Source organism: Drosophila arizonae, chromosome 2 (assembly GCF_054131065.1).
Source record: "Drosophila arizonae isolate 15081-1271.41 chromosome 2, UAZ_ARI_1.0, whole genome shotgun sequence".
Taxonomy (NCBI): domain Eukaryota; kingdom Metazoa; phylum Arthropoda; class Insecta; order Diptera; family Drosophilidae; genus Drosophila; species Drosophila arizonae.
This window is the reverse complement of record NC_142922.1, coordinates 23,850,566-23,870,980: the sequence shown is the minus strand read 5'-3', so window position 1 is coordinate 23,870,980 and position 20,415 is coordinate 23,850,566. Positions and strand designations below refer to the sequence as shown.

Here is a 20,415-nt window from a genome sequence, read left to right as displayed (position 1 = left end):
GCCAACAGTCAGCACAGTTCGTTAACAGTCCTAGTCGAGATTCTAGGAGGTTCAACCAGCGTCCAGCGACCAGCGACCAGTGACTGTGCCGTGTCGTGTGTGTTACTTCCCAGCTAACCCTACTCCTGTGAACGGCCAACCACCGTTTCTTTTTAACCCAACTCAACTTGTGATTTACGCTTTGTAAACAAAAATGAAGCCATTTGTAAGTAAACAAACTCATATTTTACAAAATATGCTAAAAAGGATAATTACCGACAAGTTAAGTGCTAGACACAATAAATAATCAAACCAAGTTTTGAAATGTCTTATAAAATATTGTAAGTTATGAATGGATCAATTGCGGAAGTAAATGACTTAATTTATAACAACAGCAAAAAAAAAAAAAAAAAAAAAAAAAAAAAAACCTTAAGCTAACAGATATAGAAGCAGTATCCACTGAGATTTAATATCGCAATTTCATGGCTTCCTCATTGCATAAATGTTTTCGTTGAAACAGAATCTTAAAAACGGCTTCCCCTAAAGCGTTTCCAATTATACATGGCATATTAAATATTTATTCCAGTTAAGATATTAAATACCTTTGTTATAATTATTTTCTAAGCACTTCCAAGCTACTTAATTGGATAAAACAATATTTTGCTTGAAATTCAATCTGAAAAACGGTTTCTTCTAATCATTTTAAAAACAGTTAAGATATTAACGATATTTTTTATAGTTATTTTCCAAGCAGTTCCATGCTTCTGCAATGGACAAATCGCTGTTTTCTTGGAAATTTAATTTTAAAAACGATTTCTTTTTAAATATTTCAAATAATACATGATATTCATTTATGTGTATTAATTATTTCTTATAAAAATATTTTATTCTATTTGAATAATATTTGCAATATCTGCGACCTTTCATATAGTTATTTTTTAAGCAATCCTGCAGCAAGCTATGGAGCTTACACAACACTCCAGCTGCATGTCCAGTGACACAGAAACCACCCAGAAATCAGAGACCGTTGCCATCAAGCACTACAAATTTTAACTGATAAGCCGTTGACATGTTGCATGTCGGTTAGCCACCGCACCTCTCGCAGCTAGTAGCTCCACAGCTGCTCCACATAATAGCGGCCTCGCATGCGGTAATACTTGGCTACTTGGCTGCTTGGGCACTTGGCTAGCCAAGTAATATCTCAAAGCGAAATCAAATCGAACGTTTCGCTTGATGGAGCTTAATAGTAAGCCAGAGATATATAAGAGAGTGCTGTGTGGATGGGCCGAGCAGACACAGAGGCGGTCGGCCAGATTGCCAGGTTGGCCAGGCGAAAGGCAATCGCCAGAGAAATTGTTTCAAAGACTGACCGACTGACTGACAAGCACAATTATTGCGCTGCCCGGGTGCCGTGAGCTGTTAGGTATCTGCATAAGCTATGGCATAAGCACGGCTAACTCTTAATTATACTCTTTCCCTTGCTCTCTTTATTTCTGTCTTGTGCAGTTGATTGCCGCCGTGCTGCTCATCTCGACAGTGTCCGCCTCCTGGCATGGTGCTGTCTCCACACAGTACCAGCATCTGGACCCTCATAGCCATACCTATTCATACGGCTACGCAGATCCAAACTCACAGAAGCACGAGACCCGCGCTCATGATGGCACCACGCGCGGCTCCTATTCCTATGTCGATGGACACGGACATTTGCAGTCTGTATCGTATACTGCGGATCCACATCATGGCTTCAATGCTGTTGGCACCAATCTGCCACAAGCGCCAGCTGTGCCCCATGTAGCTCCCGTCTATGCCGCTGCCCATTCCGCTTACGTGCCATACGCTCAGCATCCGCATGGCATCCACATCCCGGTGCTCACCCATGGCGGCGTCCCCGTTGACACACCGGAAGTTCAGCACGCCAAGGCTGCCCATGCTGCTGCTCATGCCGCTGCCGCGCACAATGCTGGCCATCATCTGTACAAGCGTTCGATCTATGGCGGTGGCTGGGCCTATGGTGCTGCTCCTGCTCACGTGCCCCTCACCCATGGAGGCGTGCCAATCGATACACCCGACGTGCAGGCTGCTAAGGCTGAACACTATGCTGCCCATGCCAAGGCTCTGGGTCAGGTGGCTCATGCCCATGGTACTCCCGTCGAGACTCCCGAGGTTCAACACGCCAAGGCCGCCCACTTCGCTGCCCACGCTGCCGCTCGTTCCGGTCATGCCATCGCTCCCATTGCCCACGGTGGCTACCATGTGCCTGTGATCCACAACGGAGTGCCCGTCGATACACCCGAAGTGCAGCACGCCAAGGCCGCCCACTTCGCCGCTCTCTCCCAGGCCTCCGCGGCCAGCAGCTCTCACAGCTCCTGGGACGATGGTCGCTATGACGGCCGCTGGGATGCCAGCCACGATAGTCACGCCCAGAGTTACTCCTCCGGCTATGCGCATAAGGGTCCCATCCACATCCCGGTCATCCACAATGGTGTGCCCGTTGAGCCCGCCGAGGTGCAGCATGCCCGTGCCGCGCATCTGAGCGCCTTGGCAGCGGCCAGTCACGGTGCTGCCTCCCACGGTGGCTACTACGGTGGCTCTGCGCACGAGGATGATGGCCAGTACCGTGAGCAGTACAACCACTACTAAGTCGAGGATCTGCCAGAGTCTGCCATTCACCACAACGATAACGACGAGCTCTTCTATATAATCTGCCCGACTCTCTAACGACTACCGAAGGCAGCTGTCTCTTTCACGCCACCTGTCTAACTATCTGCAACTACATATCTACATCCCTGTCATACACACACGCACTCGATCGGAAAAGGACTACACATGGGAGATCTGAGCTGCTGTCTCACTTGCCCGCCAACTCTCCGGATCGCTTCGAGTAGTGCACCTCGTCCTTTTCAACTCTTGAACTCTCAATGATTATTTTCAGCTCTTATACTCTACTTATACTGTTCTTATACTGTATAACTCTTTCTGTCTTCGACCGACATCAGCTTGATGCTCAAACTCTTCTGATTTCCTTTGTCTATAACTCTTCGATTTAACTTTGCTTTGAGCAACTCTGAACCAGAATGTTGTAAATAATTGTTGTAACTTTCAATGAATCTTGTACGAGTTATGTATCTATATATTATATGAAACTGCAAACAGACAAATAAACTGCAAAAATGTATTTGAACACTCAATCGTTTTAATTGGGAACAGCTAAACTTGTAATTAATACTCATTCTATTTCCAATTATTTTTTTAAATGCAACAATTTATTGTAAAATGGCTCGCATTTTCGAAAATATGATTTTCATATAACTCATATTTACTTTTATTGGTCCTAGTTGATTTGGCGAATTTGAATACAAACTTCTGGGGAAACAATCAAACTAAATTGAATAAAATGAAACTCATTCAACTGGAGAGCTCTGGAACTCTTTTAGTTTCTGTTTCGTTCCAAGAATTGCGAACTGTGAATTTCACAGTTTTTTTTTCCTCTCCCTCGGCGGGGCTAGTATTTATCTATCTGAATTGCATTTCACATTTTATAGCATTAGTACGCATTCCATTGAAATTCCATTAGAATGTTCAACAGTGCAAGCCTTGTGACCGGCTTGTATATGTATGTATATGCACATACATATATGTAGGTATATACCCAGCTAAGGATACTAGCTAGAATCGCAAATATGTGAACATTCGAAGATGAATGCAGTGCTTCGAGTGAAATGTGCATATGCCATTGAGCAGGAATGCAAAAGTGTGTGTGGGGCTTGGAGGGGAAGTGTTGGGTCTCCATTGAATGGCATCCAAAGGATTTCAGTGAAAGAGACAAGCAATCAATCAAATGCGGAAAATCGAGCTTGCACTATTTTCACTGCGAATTTTCGCATCATGCATCGCTCCTGCTGTGTGGATTCGCTCCGGGCTGTTTGCGGGTAATTCAGTAACAAATATGAACTAACACAACATGGGCGCTTTTCAATTTGTGTGACTGTTTGGCGTTAGCCTCGGGCTGGAATTAATTTGTACACCTCATGTCGGTGGGCCATAAATTGAAATGCAACCTTTGCACTAATCAATAACCTTGGCGGCTCGACGTCAATTAGAGGGAATGCCCAACGTGGCTAACGACTAATTAAAAATTAACAATCTACGCCGCACACGCAAAGGTCAGAGCACAAGTGACCAACACTGTTCGATTCGCATAAATAACGGAAGGGTCACGGAGCCCCGAAAAGCAACCCGATGCCAACCTGGCCGGCTGAAAAGGCCATTTAACGGGCTTAGGCTGGCTGGGTCGCAAAGGCAATAAAATGGAGCTATTTAATTAGAGGTGCATTTGGCAACAAATCTGTATTTGAGCTCACTCGAGTGACCTTCGCCAGAGACAGGTGTAGTTAAGGATCACGTCTGTGGCTCGATGAAATCTAATTTAATTATGCTCGAGCAAAAACAATAAAGCGCAATTGAAATTATTTAAATTGCGAGCAGCCGCTTAAATGGTCAGCCCAGATAGTGGGGCAGCCACAGCTGTTGCTGTTGTTGCTGTTGTTGCAGGCGTTGCAACGGTAGCATGACCGCAACGTTTGTGCAGCTTGCCACAAGTGTGAGGCGTGGCCCACCCCACGTCAAAAGTGAATGTGCTACATTGTTGATGTTGGTGCCTTTTGCTGTTGCTGTTGTTGTTGTTGTTGCTGCTGCTATTGCTGTTGGCGCAAATCATTTTTGCCAACTTTATTATTGCAATTTTCGGCGTTGATTTGCACAAGTGGCAGCGAGGTGGCTGCTTGCTTCTTGCCACGATTTACCTCATTGTTTCTCTTTCATTTTGTTGTATTTTCGGAATTTTTGAATTTTCATATTTCATAGTATTCGAAGAACTCTGTTGTCGGCGCTTTGCGGCTCATTTGCATGCACCGCCAATTTGGCAACCAGTTGGGCGAGAGCCTCGTTTAATTGGAGGGTCACTTCCAGCCCAGCGACCAATTTGGTAGCACCAGCAACAACAATAACAACAACAACAACAACAGCAGCAACGAGAACCGTTAAGCAAACAAATGCCAGCCAACAATTTGTATAAAATATCACAATTACTAAGCCATTTTCGACAGTTGGTTCTCTCCTATCTGCGCCAAATTGTGTATATCAATACACTATTTTTTCGCATTTTATTTTGTGGTAGGCGTTTACATGCAGCGTTTTGCATATTTTTGTTGAAGCGGTTTTCAGTATTTACTTCAATTTAATTTATGGTTGAGGCCTTAATTTATGGCCTAATTGATTCAATTTGAATATATGTAAATAAACTAAAGTGTTGGAATAAAATCCAAACTATTATAATTACAGTCCAAGCCCCGACTGAAAGTTGCTGGATTGTGCAGCAAACACAAGTTAATTAAAAATCTCCTTAGCCTCTCCACTACAGAGCTGATAGCCCCTAGATCCGTTAGTTTTAATTAAATTCCATTTATTTGTTTTCTCTTTTTGTTTTCAGCTGCGTAAAACAAGTCCGCGAAGCGGTCAGACTCCAGCATATGTTCCTGTATATACTAAATGCTTAATTAGGGTATACGGTTTTTATGCAAATATATTCAGCATATGGAAAAAATGCATATCTAACCTCATAAATATTGCTAATTAGGATGCTAAGCTAAGAGTTAACTCAAACATTTTCATTAACTCTGTCATAACTGATTCATCATAAACTCAGATTGTTAAGTTAAAATAAATAAAATAAGAAGGAGTGTAATGTTAAAGCCAGCTATGTCTTTAATTTAATAATTGATGTATTTAAATAATTGCTTTAAATTGATGTGCTGATACATGATGCTAAGTCAGTTGAATTGCGTTGCATTGGATATCCTGCACAATCAACCTCTCAAAAATTTTGCACTGTTGCGTAATTATCTGAAACAAAAGAGCAAACACGAAAATAACAGAGATACATTACCGCCGAATAACTGGCAGCAGCAACAAATTGAAACAATATGTAGAGATAATGCAACAAAATTTGCTGCTGCAAATACTGGAATCGTTTCGCGCATTTGCACAACAAAGTAAGCAGCGGAAAATGTGAAATGCGATTTCGGATTGCTGATTGCTGCGTGGCAGACGGTTTCTACGGGCTTCCTTTTCACTCCTCTGCCAAATTCTGGTGTGGAAATATGCTCGATGCAGGAGCAGCAACAGCAACAGCAGAAAATTGATTTTGGCTCCTGTTAAACGTGCGTTGCAATAAACTTGCAATTTGTTGCATATGCAGCAGCAGTAGCAGCAGCAGCAGCTGACTGCTGCATGGCAAACAATATGGAAAATATCTAAAATTGTCAATTTGCGGTTGACATTTTATTTAAACTAAATATCGTAACGGCCACTGTCTCTCTCTAACTTTTTTTTTTTTTTTTTTTTTTTGTATATATATATATTTTAAGCGCTGAATCTGTACAATGCAAGTTTAGTACCTTAACAACACAATTCGAATTTTTATATAACACCTAACCTTCTGATGTATTCAGGAGGACTTACAAATATATATTTACAAGTATCCCTAAACGACTTATCTCATATTTTTGGCAAAACCCAAGCGTTTTAATCGCCTTAGTGGTCTCGCAGGAAGCAATCTTCTCGCTAGTCTGCTCCGGTGTCTAGCCAGTCTGTCACTATATCGACTAGTGTGTCTCCCAATCTGTTCCTCCACAGTAAACAGTTTCAGATCTCGATGTAGAGTTGAGCCGCGCACATACCATGGGCAGTTTGTAATTTGCCGCAATACACGATTTTGCAGGACCTGTATGCGTTTATAGTTTGATTTTGCGCATATTCCCCAAATCTGCACACCGTAGAGCCAAATTGGGGCTATACAGTGGACATAAACCGCTCTCTTAGCTCTGAGTGACATGGTGCTGCGTCTGTTGCCTGCTTTTAGGCAGGCGATAAATTTGTTGTTGAAAGCTGCTGTCAAAAGCTTAATGCTATGACACACATTGATGCATAGTAAATAAAGCCAAGAGCAGACACAATGAATGCTTGAACTTTAACATAGTTGTGGGCACACGTGTAGGATAAGCTTATTTATTGCCATTTGCGAAGAGTTTTGAATTACACATAAATTGGTTGGTGTCAGAGAAACAATGTGGGATTGAAAGAGAATGTCAGTGGGAGAGAGAGAGAGAGAGATACAAGACCAAAGTAAATATGAATTTTAATGCGCATTGTTATTTTAGATGTCAAACAGATGCTGCTAGGCTACAAACTTTGTCCAGCTGCTGCAAGAGAGTTTGTAAACTGCGCAGATTTATTGCAAGCACTAAAAGGACCTCCCATTTCGTACTGGGCAAGAGTTTACCACCATGGTGCATATGCAAACAACAGCAGTGGTTGCGTTTTGGGCATTCTCGAATTTTAATATTCGTTTGCTTGATTCTGGCACAATTGACTAGTCCTATGGCTAACAGAGACTTAAACGACTACGTTAAACTTGTTGCTGAAGATACGGGAGTGTTGGTTAGGCCACGGCGCTGCAAGGATACAGGATGTGAGCAATTTTTGTGATAAATTCTGGTCTATCCTACTTACATCAAATTGAGTTCCGGCTGTTGCCAGACGGGGGCCGGAAGTAGAACAGCAGCCGGTGCTGGTTGAGGTGCACCGCCACCGCCACCACCGCCGCCTCCGGCACCATTACGTGCTCCCTTACCGCCTTTGCCACCTTTGCCGCCTTTGGAGCCGTCTGGTCCGTCGGGTCCATCTGCTCCATCCGCACCATCTTCGCCATCCGGCTGTGCACCAGCTGGACTGGGTCCACCAGGCTCTCCATTTTGGCCGCTCTCGCCGGATGTCAATGTACCACCGCCACCGCCGCCACCTCCAGCGCCGCCACCACCGGCGCTGCCAGCGCCACCAGAACCGCCGGTGCCTCCAGCACCGCCTAAAATGCCACCAGCTTGTCCTGCCTGTCCTGCGCCGCCACCACCGCCACCACCAGCACCACCAGCACCACCAGCACCACCCTCGTCACCAGCCGCAGCACCGGCCGTAGCAGCCGCAGCAGCATCTGCCTCACTTGAACCAGCTTCATCAGCAGCATTAGCAGCCGCAGAGGAAGCCTCTCCAATCGCATCGCCACTGCCCGTGGAGGACTCCACATATTCGCCCTCCAGGCCGGGCTGCGGCTTCCACAGTCCATCATCGGCGCCATTTGGCGGCTTATAGCTGCCATCATCCTCTGGCGGCTGCACCAGCAGCAAAACAGGCGAAGGCTGTGCCACCAAATAAGTGCCTGCCACTGGCAGTGTTAATGGCACAACATGCGCCATGCCCCCATCAATATGGTGGGCGGCCAATACGCCCACGAGCGCCAGCAGCAGCTGCAGGTGTAAATGATGTTCAATCTGCGAAACAGGCATTAATTGAATTCCATTAATTGCTTACCGCTGTTGTTCGCATATTGTTGAGCAATTCAATTGGATACTTATTGTCCCTTTTGAGTCCGATCTCCGCTGAGGCTGAGCTGGAACTGACTCCATTGGCAATGCCCTAACATAGTTTATATATGATCTTTAAGCTGTTTGGTTGATTAATTGGAACTGGGCTACAAACGGTGACATTGTCTATAAATGGTATCGACTTCTACTTCTACAGCAGCCATGCAACCGCATAAATCAAGTTCGATCCCAGTTAATTATAACAAAATGCACTATTATAATATAATAACGAACAGCAATTACACATCACACAATGATCGCGTTAATATGCGCAATTCAGTTCGCAGCACCCGTTCAATCAAATACGCAGTAAGCTTTTCTGTGATCAATAGTTGAATGAATGAATTCTTGTTATGCTAGGGCTATTCCTCGAGGGCAGTATGACTCAATAGTTACCCTGTAATATATTTAGTGCAATAATCAATTCCTAGAGTGTATAATGCCTATGGAACTAGTGGCATAGGGTATCAGGACGGGGATTCGATTATTTAATCAAGATTCTTGAAATTTCTCACTAGTTGATTTACTAATAAATAATTATAATGTCGTCCCACTTAAGTGCAACCGCTGACAGCGCTGGCACAACGTCGAGATAAGATGCCATTCATGGTCATGTGCCAGCAGTCAAGAATCTGAGCTCACTGGGAGGAGGCAGCTCAGGCGGCGGCGTTGGCGTCGCCGACTGCATGCGAGCTGTGGCCATGTTGTAGGCAAATGTGGCGTTTGAGGAGTTACTCAACCGGTTTCCACATTCTGCGTCGCGTGTCCAATGTGTAACACAGTGGTGGCAAATATTAATTGCCAGCTGAGGGACCGATTGTGGCAGCTGTGGTTGCTGTTTCGTCCGGACTGCACACAAATAATGAACGTCTATTAAACTCTATGCTGCGCTCACTAAATCAATTAAGTCAACAAGCCCGAATAACAGAAACAACAAGATCAACATCAACAACAACAACGAGAGGGCAACAAGCAGCAAGTAATAGAAACGAGGCCATTATCATCATCATGCTCGTCCTCGTCGTCGTTGCATCGTCTGCTGTCCCATGCCTCTTTGGCTACTCTTGGCATTCAGCTTCAAAGCCCGGCACATTATTCACAGCGACCCAGGGGAGGGCGAGCTGGCAACTTAGTAAAACTAAATTGTTTGTGCGTGTGGCAACAGCTGATAAAAAGGCGCAGCGTGTATGCTCAAAGGATGTTGGGGTGGAGCCAGTTAGTTAGTTGACTAGTTAGCCAGTTACCCCTCCCCAAGGCATTAGCAAACTTGCAGTCAATTAGCCCAGGGACAGACGCTGGAACGCGACTGGCACGCGAAATGATGCCAACGCTGTGCATTTGGCCAAAACAACTACCGAGATTCAATTTAGCTGTCATTGCAAATATTTCTGCGCGTCAGTGTAAGCATTGACCACTGTCCAAGGTGGAGCCCGTCGCGCGGGCTATTAATCAAAACAGAGGCGCCAATCGACTTAAATATGCTGCCCATAAATGTCTAGGCTGTGCCCCAGCAAGGAGGAAAGCATTCACATACCATAGATATCCTAGCCGCTCCCTTGGCACACCCTGGCCACGCCCTTGGCGGCCGCATATAAATAGTTTGCCAGAGCCTCAACGGTGCTTCATTTGTTAGCTGACTGACAGGCGAGTCAAGTTGACGTTGCCATCGACTCTGATGGGCGGACAGCACACTTCCATGATGTTGTTGCTGCTGTTGTTGCTGTTGTGGGACACAAAAAGGCTTCTACGTGCCTCGCATATGCGTTTTGTGTGGGCGTGGGTATTGGAACAATGCGAGGGCGAAACCACACGAAGCGCAGATCGAAAACAGTTTACAGAAATGATTACTACTGGGCGAATGCGTAATGAGCAATGCGGCGTATGTGTGATATATGGCCCTGCCCTACACACACGAATGCCCATCAGAACATGTGAACAGCACATCAGCAGCATCTCGTGCAGCTGTCTCTGGGTATATTCTATCAACATCATTAGTGCGACACATGATTGCAATCGTTGATTCACCGTACGCCCATGTATCTAATTAAAAAAGATGTATTGCCAGCCATTGTTAGCCATGATAGTTGCTTTCAGGATTTATTTTTAAATGAAGTCGGAAAAGCAACGGTCGCAAGGTATCTATTTACTGCCAACCCAATGGATTGTTCCCGAGAGGTACAGATTTATAAATATCATATATCAGCATTTGTGAGATTTTAAAAGTAATATTGTATATATTTTGATACGTTTTGCAAATACTATATTTTGTATTATATATTTTAACATTTTTTTTTTTTTAGCCATATTTCTCTGCGCTTTAAACAATATGTGTGTAAATAGTAAACTCGTGTAAGCACATTTATTCAAACTGCATTTCCGTTTCACCTTTATGGTAAGCCGTGCGAGATGATTTATGATGTTTGTTGAAGTACTTCCACATGATGCTGACGCAACAAAAAGTACACAATCTCTGAACTGAACTTTGACTGCTCGCCGTAAGTGGCATATAGAAGCCAAAAGCTCCGGGCATAACATTTACGGCGAGCGTCAAATGTTGTTACAGCTGTCACAATATGCAGCATGCTGAAAGTGTCGACAAACCCATCAATATCAAAAGAATGCTCCGCCAGACAAACGTAATATAGTGTGGTTGGAGTAGAGCACAGAACAAGCCGCATTTAAATCACAATAAATCATAGATCTCCACGTTAAAGTTCACTTCTATGCCATTTGTTATTGCGATTGGATGAATGTATGAAAAATATATTTATTGCTCAGCTAGAGTTCCCTAGCTAAATTCTATGCGAGACTATTGTCATAATATCATCATAGGAAAAGTATATCAGATTTTTACTTTAGACTTTAGGCTAACGCAATAAAAATGAGAAATCAGGGTAAAATGTGTTTTATTATTATTATTATTTTATATTTATATTAGTACATCGTTCTATTTATTTGATTCGCATCTTGATCAAACTAATTTTTAGTGAAAACTTATTAAAATGACAAATTTAAGCAATTTTTACTCTTAACAAAAAAGTTTTTTATTTATTTATTTATTTATTTTTTAATATATATACAAACAAAAAAAAAAAAAAAAAACAAAAAAAAAAAAAATTATTTTTTTATTTTTTTTTTTTTAAATTAGCTATTGAGTTGCTGCGAAAATATTTGAAATTGCGCTTAAGTACGCTACGTAAGTGCGCTTATATTAAATGTATATGATGAGCTCATCAAACTGCCTGGCAAATATAGCTGAGCCGTATGAACTGCTACAGACATAAATATATATATAACGATTTACGAGACTGCCAACAGATATTTGCACAGATATTTATTGAACTCATATGTGGTACTTGTTGCCCATTAGCGGGGCAAAAAAGTAAGAAATAAACTGAAAACGATTACGCAGAGCTTGTATGAAACCGTATAAAACGCGTGGAGCTGAATGTGTGCACTTTAATAAGTGTAGCAATATTTTTATTGTTTTTACTGTTTTTATTGGGCGCCGACAAATTGGTTTTGGTTGAGTCAGCCGCTTGTGTTGGCTTTTATGCTCATATCATAACGGCATTTGTATTGTTTCTTTAGTTTTCGATTTCAGTTTGATTGCATTCGTCGGCAGCGTTTCGCTCCCTGTTATGGACTGAAGGCATTTATTGAGCTTTTCACGCGATTGCTAATGAGTAAAACATTTACGACCAGCCCCATACTTATATTTTTCGGCGGATCGCCAATGCCAATAGCTACAACAATGATAGCCGAGGCAAAGCCATGCGCTTGGCTAACTTTAAGTAAGAAAACTTTAAGGCCTACAGTCTTGGTGCTCTTTAATTTGGGGCAGCTCATGTGCAAAGCCTTTGGTAAATCTCTTGTAACAAGAACTTTCTATTTATAGTACTCGCATTGAAGCCCTGAGGGCTTATCAGCAGCCTGCTGTCGCCAGCTTGTCTGGCGCTTACTTTGCAACACCGCAAGCTATTCGCCGCTGTCGCCCATCCATCAATTTGGTTTACTTTATCGATAGGCTAAGCATTATCCGGATCCCTCACCAGCCTCGCCTTATATCTGTTATGATTTCGTCATAGTTAGTTGATAATGCGCTCAAGTTAAGCACGGACAATTTGACGCAAGAAGCATTCTGCTATTTGGAGTAGAGCTGAGTTGAGATTTACCAAGGTCGAATACTCGAAAATCGATGTTATATTATATGTAGATACTTCTGCTTCACTTGAAGGCTTTGCCCATGGCCCGAATTACATTTGGACCAACAATATTGTTCTGCAAAGTTTTGTATCTCATAATTGGTGCTAACAGCAATAACAACGCAGCAATGACGCACTTCGAGCACAGACAAAGTTCCACTCTCAGCTTAAGTTGAATTTACACTCAGAGTCATTCTTGTAGTAACGGAGCTCAGAAATCATCTATGCAAAGTGCTTGCTTTTGGCATTGGACAGCAATTGGCAGCAATAAGAGTGGAATGGAAGCTGTTCCTGATAATTGAATGTATTGTTCTGGGAATGTTTGTGTGTTTTTGTCATGAGTCTAGTGTGTTGTAAGAAGTTAGTAGTTTCGGTTTATTTGTCGCCCATTTGCTTAAACGCCTTTGGGGAAGACAAGGCAGAGCCGCCTCTGAAGTAGACCACAGAGATTCGAGTGGGTCTTTTCTCATTTCTTTTCTGTGGGCGTCTAGTTTTAGCTGATGACGCACATTCAGCGCTCGAAATCGCCTTGCCTTGGCCTTGTATTTATGCGTTCTTCATCGCCCAAAGAGGAGAAGACGCCAACCTGTTGGTTGGGGGACTCTTTGGCTCTGGCTCATTGGCCAAGCAATTGAAGGCGATATAAATGTAAATGAAGGATGCTTTACAAAGTCATTTATATTTTTCTCTGTCAAGAATAAGTGTGTTTTCTACTTGCTCATGTATAAACGAATATTTTTATGAATAAATCGGTCGCCCACAATTAAAGTATCAATTTAAGAAGCTGCACGAACAATTTAAGCGACATCAGAATTAGGGTCTTTGACTCCTTGCATGTATTTATAGGCGAAATGCTGTCTCATTCTAAAAATAATTTAAACGCAATCTGCTTTCTATTTTGGCTATTGATGAGTTTGTCAGCCGAAAGTACAAATATACAAGAGAGAGGAAATTTAAACGCTGCTCACAGCCCAAAAATACATTCAAAGCCAATTTACATGCAGCACAGCGTCAAACGGTGTAATTGTGTGGGTGAATATGTGTGTGTGTGTGTGTTTGTGTGTCCGTGTGTGTATCAGGAGTAGCACCTGATCCCATTTCGAATGGGAACTTGGCTTTTATGTAGCGGCTGTTGACTTTTCACATTGGCTTCGGCCTGCCCTTAAAACAAATCATCTTTTATTATAACGCATTAATCATACGCTCTGTGAGCCCCGCACTTTGCTTTGCTGGCTGCGGAAGTGCAAAGTTCTTGCACACAGCTCACAAAAAATACACACAAACGGCGACTCACACAAATACTGTGCGCTACGTTCCGTTCCACATTGCTTACTTTGCTTTTCATCAGGTTTTGCCGGAGCTTTTAATTTTTTTACGTCCTGTTGTTGCCTACTTTTGTGCTGAGGCCATAATTTATGGCCAGGTGTGCAGTGGCTCTAATTGCGTGATAAGTTTTAGCAATGAGCATTTTGTGCTTCACTTTTTTTGTATTTGTATTTCGTTGTTGTTTACGCTAGACCTGATGCCTTATCAGGCGTTTTTGTTACGATTGACGTCAGTTTTGTGAAGGAGCTTCAACTAGTCTCAGCAGGTCGACTGGCTCCCCGGAAACCAATTGATTTATGACTGTCGCTTATTAACGGAACCCGCAGTGGGGCTCGCCCAGCACAATAGTGCCCCGAAATACCGCCAAAAAGCAGACAACTCTAATTGAGACAAAACAAAAAAAAAAAAAAAAGTTTCCCACTTAAAGTGCTCAACTCATCGCTGCAGTAGGGCGCACAGCGTGTAAGCTGTAGCATACTTTGCGGCGTGCTTCAGTCCATGACCATGGCAGCCAGCACACAATATCCAACACTAACAATGTCGCTATTCACTTCGCAGCCATAAAACCATGGAAAGTTCGTCTAGCTGCACGTCGAATGAGAATAGCTTTGGGGCGTATGTGGTTTTTGGCTACAGTTACTGTGATGAGGAGGAAGGAGTTTCTCGCCGAAAGAGGCAAGTGCAATTGCGGCAATACGCGGCTCGCGACTCGCGACTACGGTGCGCGGCTATGTGGGGTGCACGTGGATATGCAGCTGTTTAATGCCAGCCAACCAAGCGGCAGGGCAGCTGTTTATCTTGGCCCTGTCAACGGCAAACAGTTGGCCCCAAACGTAGTTCGACATTTGGTAGGCGATACCACGAAAAACAGTAAAGAGAGCAATGATAAAGGAGGCCTGGATATACCAGCTTACTTTAACATTTCGCCTTTCGTCTTTCGTATTTCGACTTTCGCATTTGGTATTCAAAAACTCAGTTCACGACGAGCTATCATGCTGAGTCCTAGGCCATGTGAACGTTATTCGCCCCTTGAGCATGTGGGCGTGATACTCAACCGGAAAATTTGGTCTCAGCACGCAGTAAGGTTGCCGTGCGCCTCGAGTCTTTGAGCACACAGTGTCTATTACAAAGATACGAGTCGGATCGCATAAGGTCATGGCAGAAGCTTACATTTAAATTCAGGACGCCAAACATCAAATTAATGTGAAATTTGGATTTTGATTAAGACTGAATGAAAATAAATGGCAGCGTTAAAGTCAAATGTAAATGCTAAAAAGCACGGCGGGCACTTCTCGGTATTGACAGAGGAATGCTAAGACATTTGGGCAAGAATTATCGCAAGGTGTCAGGGACGTAGCAGACAGACTACGTTGGCACGAGGGAATTAAAAAAGTAAGCAAGCAAGTTTAGTTAAATATGATTTAAACGGTGTAATTATATGGAATGAAATTAAATGAAAATAAAATACTGTTCAAGCCTAATAAGTCTTAATTGAATCATAAATCTCTCACTTTGCATGCTTTGATATATTAAACCATTATGAAACGTGATTCTTAAACAGATTTTATGATGATCATTTCCCTTTTACTCACTTCGGCCACACTGTACCTATATGCATATCCCGGAGATGCTGTCATAATATCATAAAAGTAACTCGTGGCCCCACAGTCCCACCTATTGTTGAATAAACAAAACGCACGTCAGCCAACGCCATATTTATGGGCGTGTCGTTAATTTTGCGCATCACGACGGGCAGAGCCAACAGCTGTGAGAGTTTTGGGCACGGACGCTGTTCCGGCCGTGGCATCGGAGGTGTCCGCCATTTTCTGGCAATAAACTTGCAATTAATGGCCACCAAATGAGTTTGAGTGGCCGACGCACTGCGGCCGCTTTGTGTATTTGCCTTTTGTTTGCCGCAGGTGCTTTAGTCTGTTTGCCTGGTTTTTGGTTGCTTAAAGTGCTCCGCAGCGCCCCAGCCCGGCCCGAGGTGTTGATGACCCAGAATCGGGGCGCAGTGCGCTTTAATTTTTGGTCTATTTACATTGCGGACTGACGTAATTTTTGTCTGCATTAATTTAATTTAAGATTAAATAATTGAATACTTAATAAAATATACGTGAGCCACCGCTTTTGCCTGCAGCGTATTGTAACGATTAGAATATTAATATATTGTTTGCCAATTTAGAAATATAATAGTCGTTACACAGAACTGTAAATGGCTCGTACAGCCTAACGCCCACATAATTGAGAAAGTTGCTCGGCTGTCTCTGCAGGGCACATTTCCATATTTGCTTTAGGCGTTATTTTTATCCTATTTGAAATGTTTCGAAAGTCTGCAAACTGTTGGCAGCACACTTTATGGGAATGGGGGCGTGACAAGGCAGCAAGCATGACTGCCAGACACGGAAGACAACCTCTTAGAGTTTTTATATTTTTATATATATATTTTTTTTGGGATTAATTAAAGTAACTTAACAAATTATATATATTAAGAAGAATTTATTTTCTGAAATATTTTTTACACGCTTTTTTAGGATTGTAGGCATTAATGTAAAATATGTAAGCTTATCTTTGATTGATATTTATAGCACAATTCGAATTAGCCTTTTTTTCTTCCTACCTTCTCAGTTATGAAGCTATTAAGCAGCAAAGGCACTTTTCAGTTATGATATTGCGAAAGCATGAACTTATTTTTTAGCTCCTTGTCATTACAGTAAACACGACCAACTACCAGCTCCAGTGTATGGCCAAGACGCTGACAGTGCATACGGCTACCTACAAACAAGTACATAAACACAGACACACACAAGGCAAACGTCTGGCTATGGCAACGACTTTAACTTCCGTTTCCGCTTGTAACAAAATGCTGGGGGCAATGAAGTTAATAAAAGGGAAACCAACTTTTTTGTGCTTTGTTTAAACAAGATTTCAGGCCGTTTAGGTTTATGGCTTTGTGCTGAAAGGAACGCCGACAGTTCACTTAGACCAACTTTTGCCCTAAGCTAATTTAGCTAATTTAAGCAACTTTCTAAGTGCGCTGTGCAACTGCGTTTCATTTAATGGTAGCACGATAAAATGGAATAATAAGTGCGTGAAATCGGGTGTCAACAACGATAAGCTGTCAATGATGTTGAGAACGGAATTGAGGAGCGGGCAATAGGATCTCAAGTGCATTTGTCCATTCACATTGATTGACCAACATTCAATTCAAACAAATCAGTTATTCAATTGAGTCGAATGTCTGCCAAAAATTGATAGCCCAAATGACAGCAGCCTCAAATAGCAATAGCAGCAACAAGACCCAAAAATAATCACAGCCACAAAATGTAACGAAAAACGAAAAACATTCCACCGCATAGCTGCAAATGATGTAAAAACTGTAAAAAAAAGGAAAAATCAAATGGAGTGCGATGGTAGTGGGAGTTTCAAAGAGGAGCGCGGCTCAAGTCGAGTAGGCTGAAGTGTCTGGTGTAGGTTTTAGAGTGTCTAAAGGATATCAGAATGACTGGGCTGTGTTCTGTATTGCCATAAAATCCAATTGCTTGCCATTTCCGTGGATTGGTACTACAAAAAAACGAAACAAAAATCCCGTTGCCATCATGACACAAAAATTAAAGTAACAAAGAGATTGGGGTGAAGGTGTTGGGTGCTGAGCTAAAAAGTCTTCACGGCATAAGAGCAAACCACTTTTTTGCTCTTCAATATTCATTCTATTCCCAGCCACATCCCAACCACTAGAAATTCCCGTGAGGGCTTTGTTTTTATTTAACAAAAGCCAATTGCCCTTGCCAAGGCGGAGTGTGCAGCCGCTCTGCTGCTGCGCTGTGGTTCTGTGCTGCTGCTCCTGTTGATTGCACCGCGGGCGACCATAACAATTAGACTGGAATTAAGGAAATTAACGCCTTCTGCAAATTGTCAGCAGCTTGCGTGCTGTGTGAGGTGGTTAGCCACGGAACAGGGCGCAGGAGTCACACACATGACAGCTCACATTGCCCTCTGCGCCGGCTCTGCGGCTAACCGCAGCAGCAATTGTGTCCAAGTGTGGGTCCGGCTAACTGATTATTAAGCATGCTTTTAATTCAACAGATGCTTAAACCACATATTCCAAAAATACAATCTGTAAGAATACACAATATGTTGCTGAATAAATTTTAATTTTTTAAAATCGAAAACAGGTTTTGTAACTTACTTATTCCCTGCTCTGCAACAATGTTATCGTTTATTTGATTCATAGTAAAATTGCTTATCACAACTTTATCAAAGTTCAATTCAAAACTTTGACTTCAGCCAAACTAAGTTAACAACAAATGCTCTAAAATAGTAGCGTAAAATTCAATAACTTTTGAAACGATTATTTCTTGAGAAGCAATACGACCTGCTGCGCATTTGCAGTACAGTTGCAGTTGAAAGTTGGGCTCAACACGTTTACTTTAAAAAGTCTGCAAATAGTTGTAGGGTTTTTTTTACATCGTATCTCTCTCTAGTTATGTTCAATTGTTGTTAGGCTGCTGCTGTCTCCTTTTTGCACTTATTGTAGTATATTGTATTGTGTGCAAGTGGCAAAATGTTCATACAGTCGCATGCTTATATCTATTTAGTTTATTTTCCTTTGCTTTTGCTTCATTGCACAATCGGCTTTATAGTTGTGCACAACAAAAGGACTTCCTGTGGAGTTGAGCAAAGTCAAAAGGAAAATGCCGGCTGAGATTATAGCTTAGATGCCTATGCACTAAGAGGCTAGTTGCTGCGTACAAGAAAAAGAAAATAGAACACAGGCAACTATAAGGAAAGTAAGCTGAATTCCACAGCTTTGAACAAAAAATCAATTAGGCCAATCCATGAAGCAGCGCTATATAGCATCTGTTGCTGTAGCCCGAACGAAATGACAATATTTGCACGGTAAATGTCAACTTTTAAAGTTCATATTGTGGTGGAATAAATGGCAGCATTGTTATTTCAACCTTTACACACACGCACACACATGTTTTCACTCTCGTTCTCCCTTTTTTTGTGCCAATATGCCTCTCTCTCTCTCTCTCTGTCTTGTTCTCTGCTGAAGCCTTTCATCCGCCTGTTTGTATGCAGATTTGTTTGCTTTATCGATTGTGCGATAGCATGGACTATTTGACTGACCTCAACACCGTTTGCCTGCCCTGCGTTGCCATTTCTGTTTGCCCGCCTTTCTGCACCTGGCAGAGCAAACAACTTCCGTGCGATGGCAGGGCTAAGCCGGACCACTCAGACGTCCAGTTAAGTCAGGCGGCCGAAGCGTCTAAATGAGTGCATTCAGACTACATTCATGTTTGTTTGTCTCTTTTTTTTCATTTCTTTTTTTTATCCTACAGCTGTCTAAGATTTACAAAAAGCTGTTGACTTGGAGTTACTCAGAGCAGCCGCATGTTAACCCTCAATTACCTGAACAAGTTCTATTGAACTTGCAATATTATTTCTAGAGTGCAGCCACATAACCATAGTTATATTTAGTTAGTTTCAGATGGCTGAAAGTTGATCAAATATAGAACTCTATTTAATTAATTAAATCGGCAAATTGAAGACACAGTTAATCTAAATAAGTGGCTGATTGCTGCGAATTACTTAGAAGTTTGTTTAGCTCGCTAAACTCAGTAGCGCTCAACAGTCGCTGGTTGGTGGATGGGGTGGTTCCGAGTCGATGATAAACAATGGGTTTCCGTTGTCTGCCGGATAATATGAGAGTCGAACTTAAATGAACAATCGATGTTATCTCTGACGTAGCTGGCCCATGGCAGCCACTTGGGCAGCGTGCACGTTTTTATGGAAGGTACTTAAATGGGGGAGCTCTGGAACTTTAGCGCCAAGTTAATGCGTTTTATCAATTGAGTTCCATCAAATGAAACACTTTGTAGCGAGAACTGAAAGCGAAATGAAGCCAAATAAATTGGATTCCTCCAATGGAATGGGTGCCCAAAAGTTAGTTAGTGGTGCTCCAGCAAACAGCCCTCCGCCGCATAAATTAGTTGCCATCGTCAGTAGGAGAACGCAATCTCATTGCCTTAAAAGTATTTATTGCCAGCATTTGGAAGAGAGCAGCCGCCTTCCTGATTAAAGGTGAGTTTAGCGTTACAGACAGATTATATGCGCAGGCTTTTCACTTTGCTCTCTTTTGCGTTGCTCCATCCTGATTTTAATTGTAGCTGCCGTGCTGCTCAAGTCCGTATACTAAAGCTATTTTTATACAAAAGTCTTCAGCTGGAATGCGAGACTTAACAGCTGAGTGAGAAACACTTAACTATTCGCAGAATTTAGCTTTAAGGCTTGGGGAAAAACTATGAGCTAGTAAAAGAGAACGAGCTATAATCAGTTTTTTCCTTTTACTCATTATATGCATATTATGCATATCTGCATTGCGCACAGACAAATTTCGAAAAGTCGAAAGTGAAGTCTTTGAA

At 42.5% G+C, this 20,415-nt stretch overlaps 2 protein-coding genes across 2 annotated transcripts; one reads left to right on the top strand and one right to left on the bottom strand.

Moving 5' to 3' along the window:
* On the top strand, nt 1–3,160 carry Cpr92F (cuticular protein 92F). Its single transcript, XM_018000794.2, has 2 exons — nt 1–205; nt 1,486–3,160. The coding sequence occupies exons 1-2, from the start codon at nt 194–196 to the stop codon at nt 2,617–2,619; spliced, it is 1,146 nt and encodes a 381-aa protein (XP_017856283.1). The 5' UTR covers nt 1–193; the 3' UTR covers nt 2,620–3,160.
* Nucleotides 3,161–7,149: 3,989 nt separating this feature from the next.
* LOC108609101 (uncharacterized) lies at nt 7,150–8,562 on the bottom strand. The gene is made up of 3 exons (XM_018000795.2): nt 8,404–8,562; nt 7,549–8,339; nt 7,150–7,490 (listed from the first exon to the last, which is right to left on the bottom strand). Exons 1-3 carry the CDS (start codon nt 8,416–8,418, stop codon nt 7,478–7,480), a joined length of 819 nt encoding a protein of 272 aa, XP_017856284.1. The 5' UTR covers nt 8,419–8,562; the 3' UTR covers nt 7,150–7,477.
* Nucleotides 8,563–20,415: the final 11,853 nt, after the last annotated feature.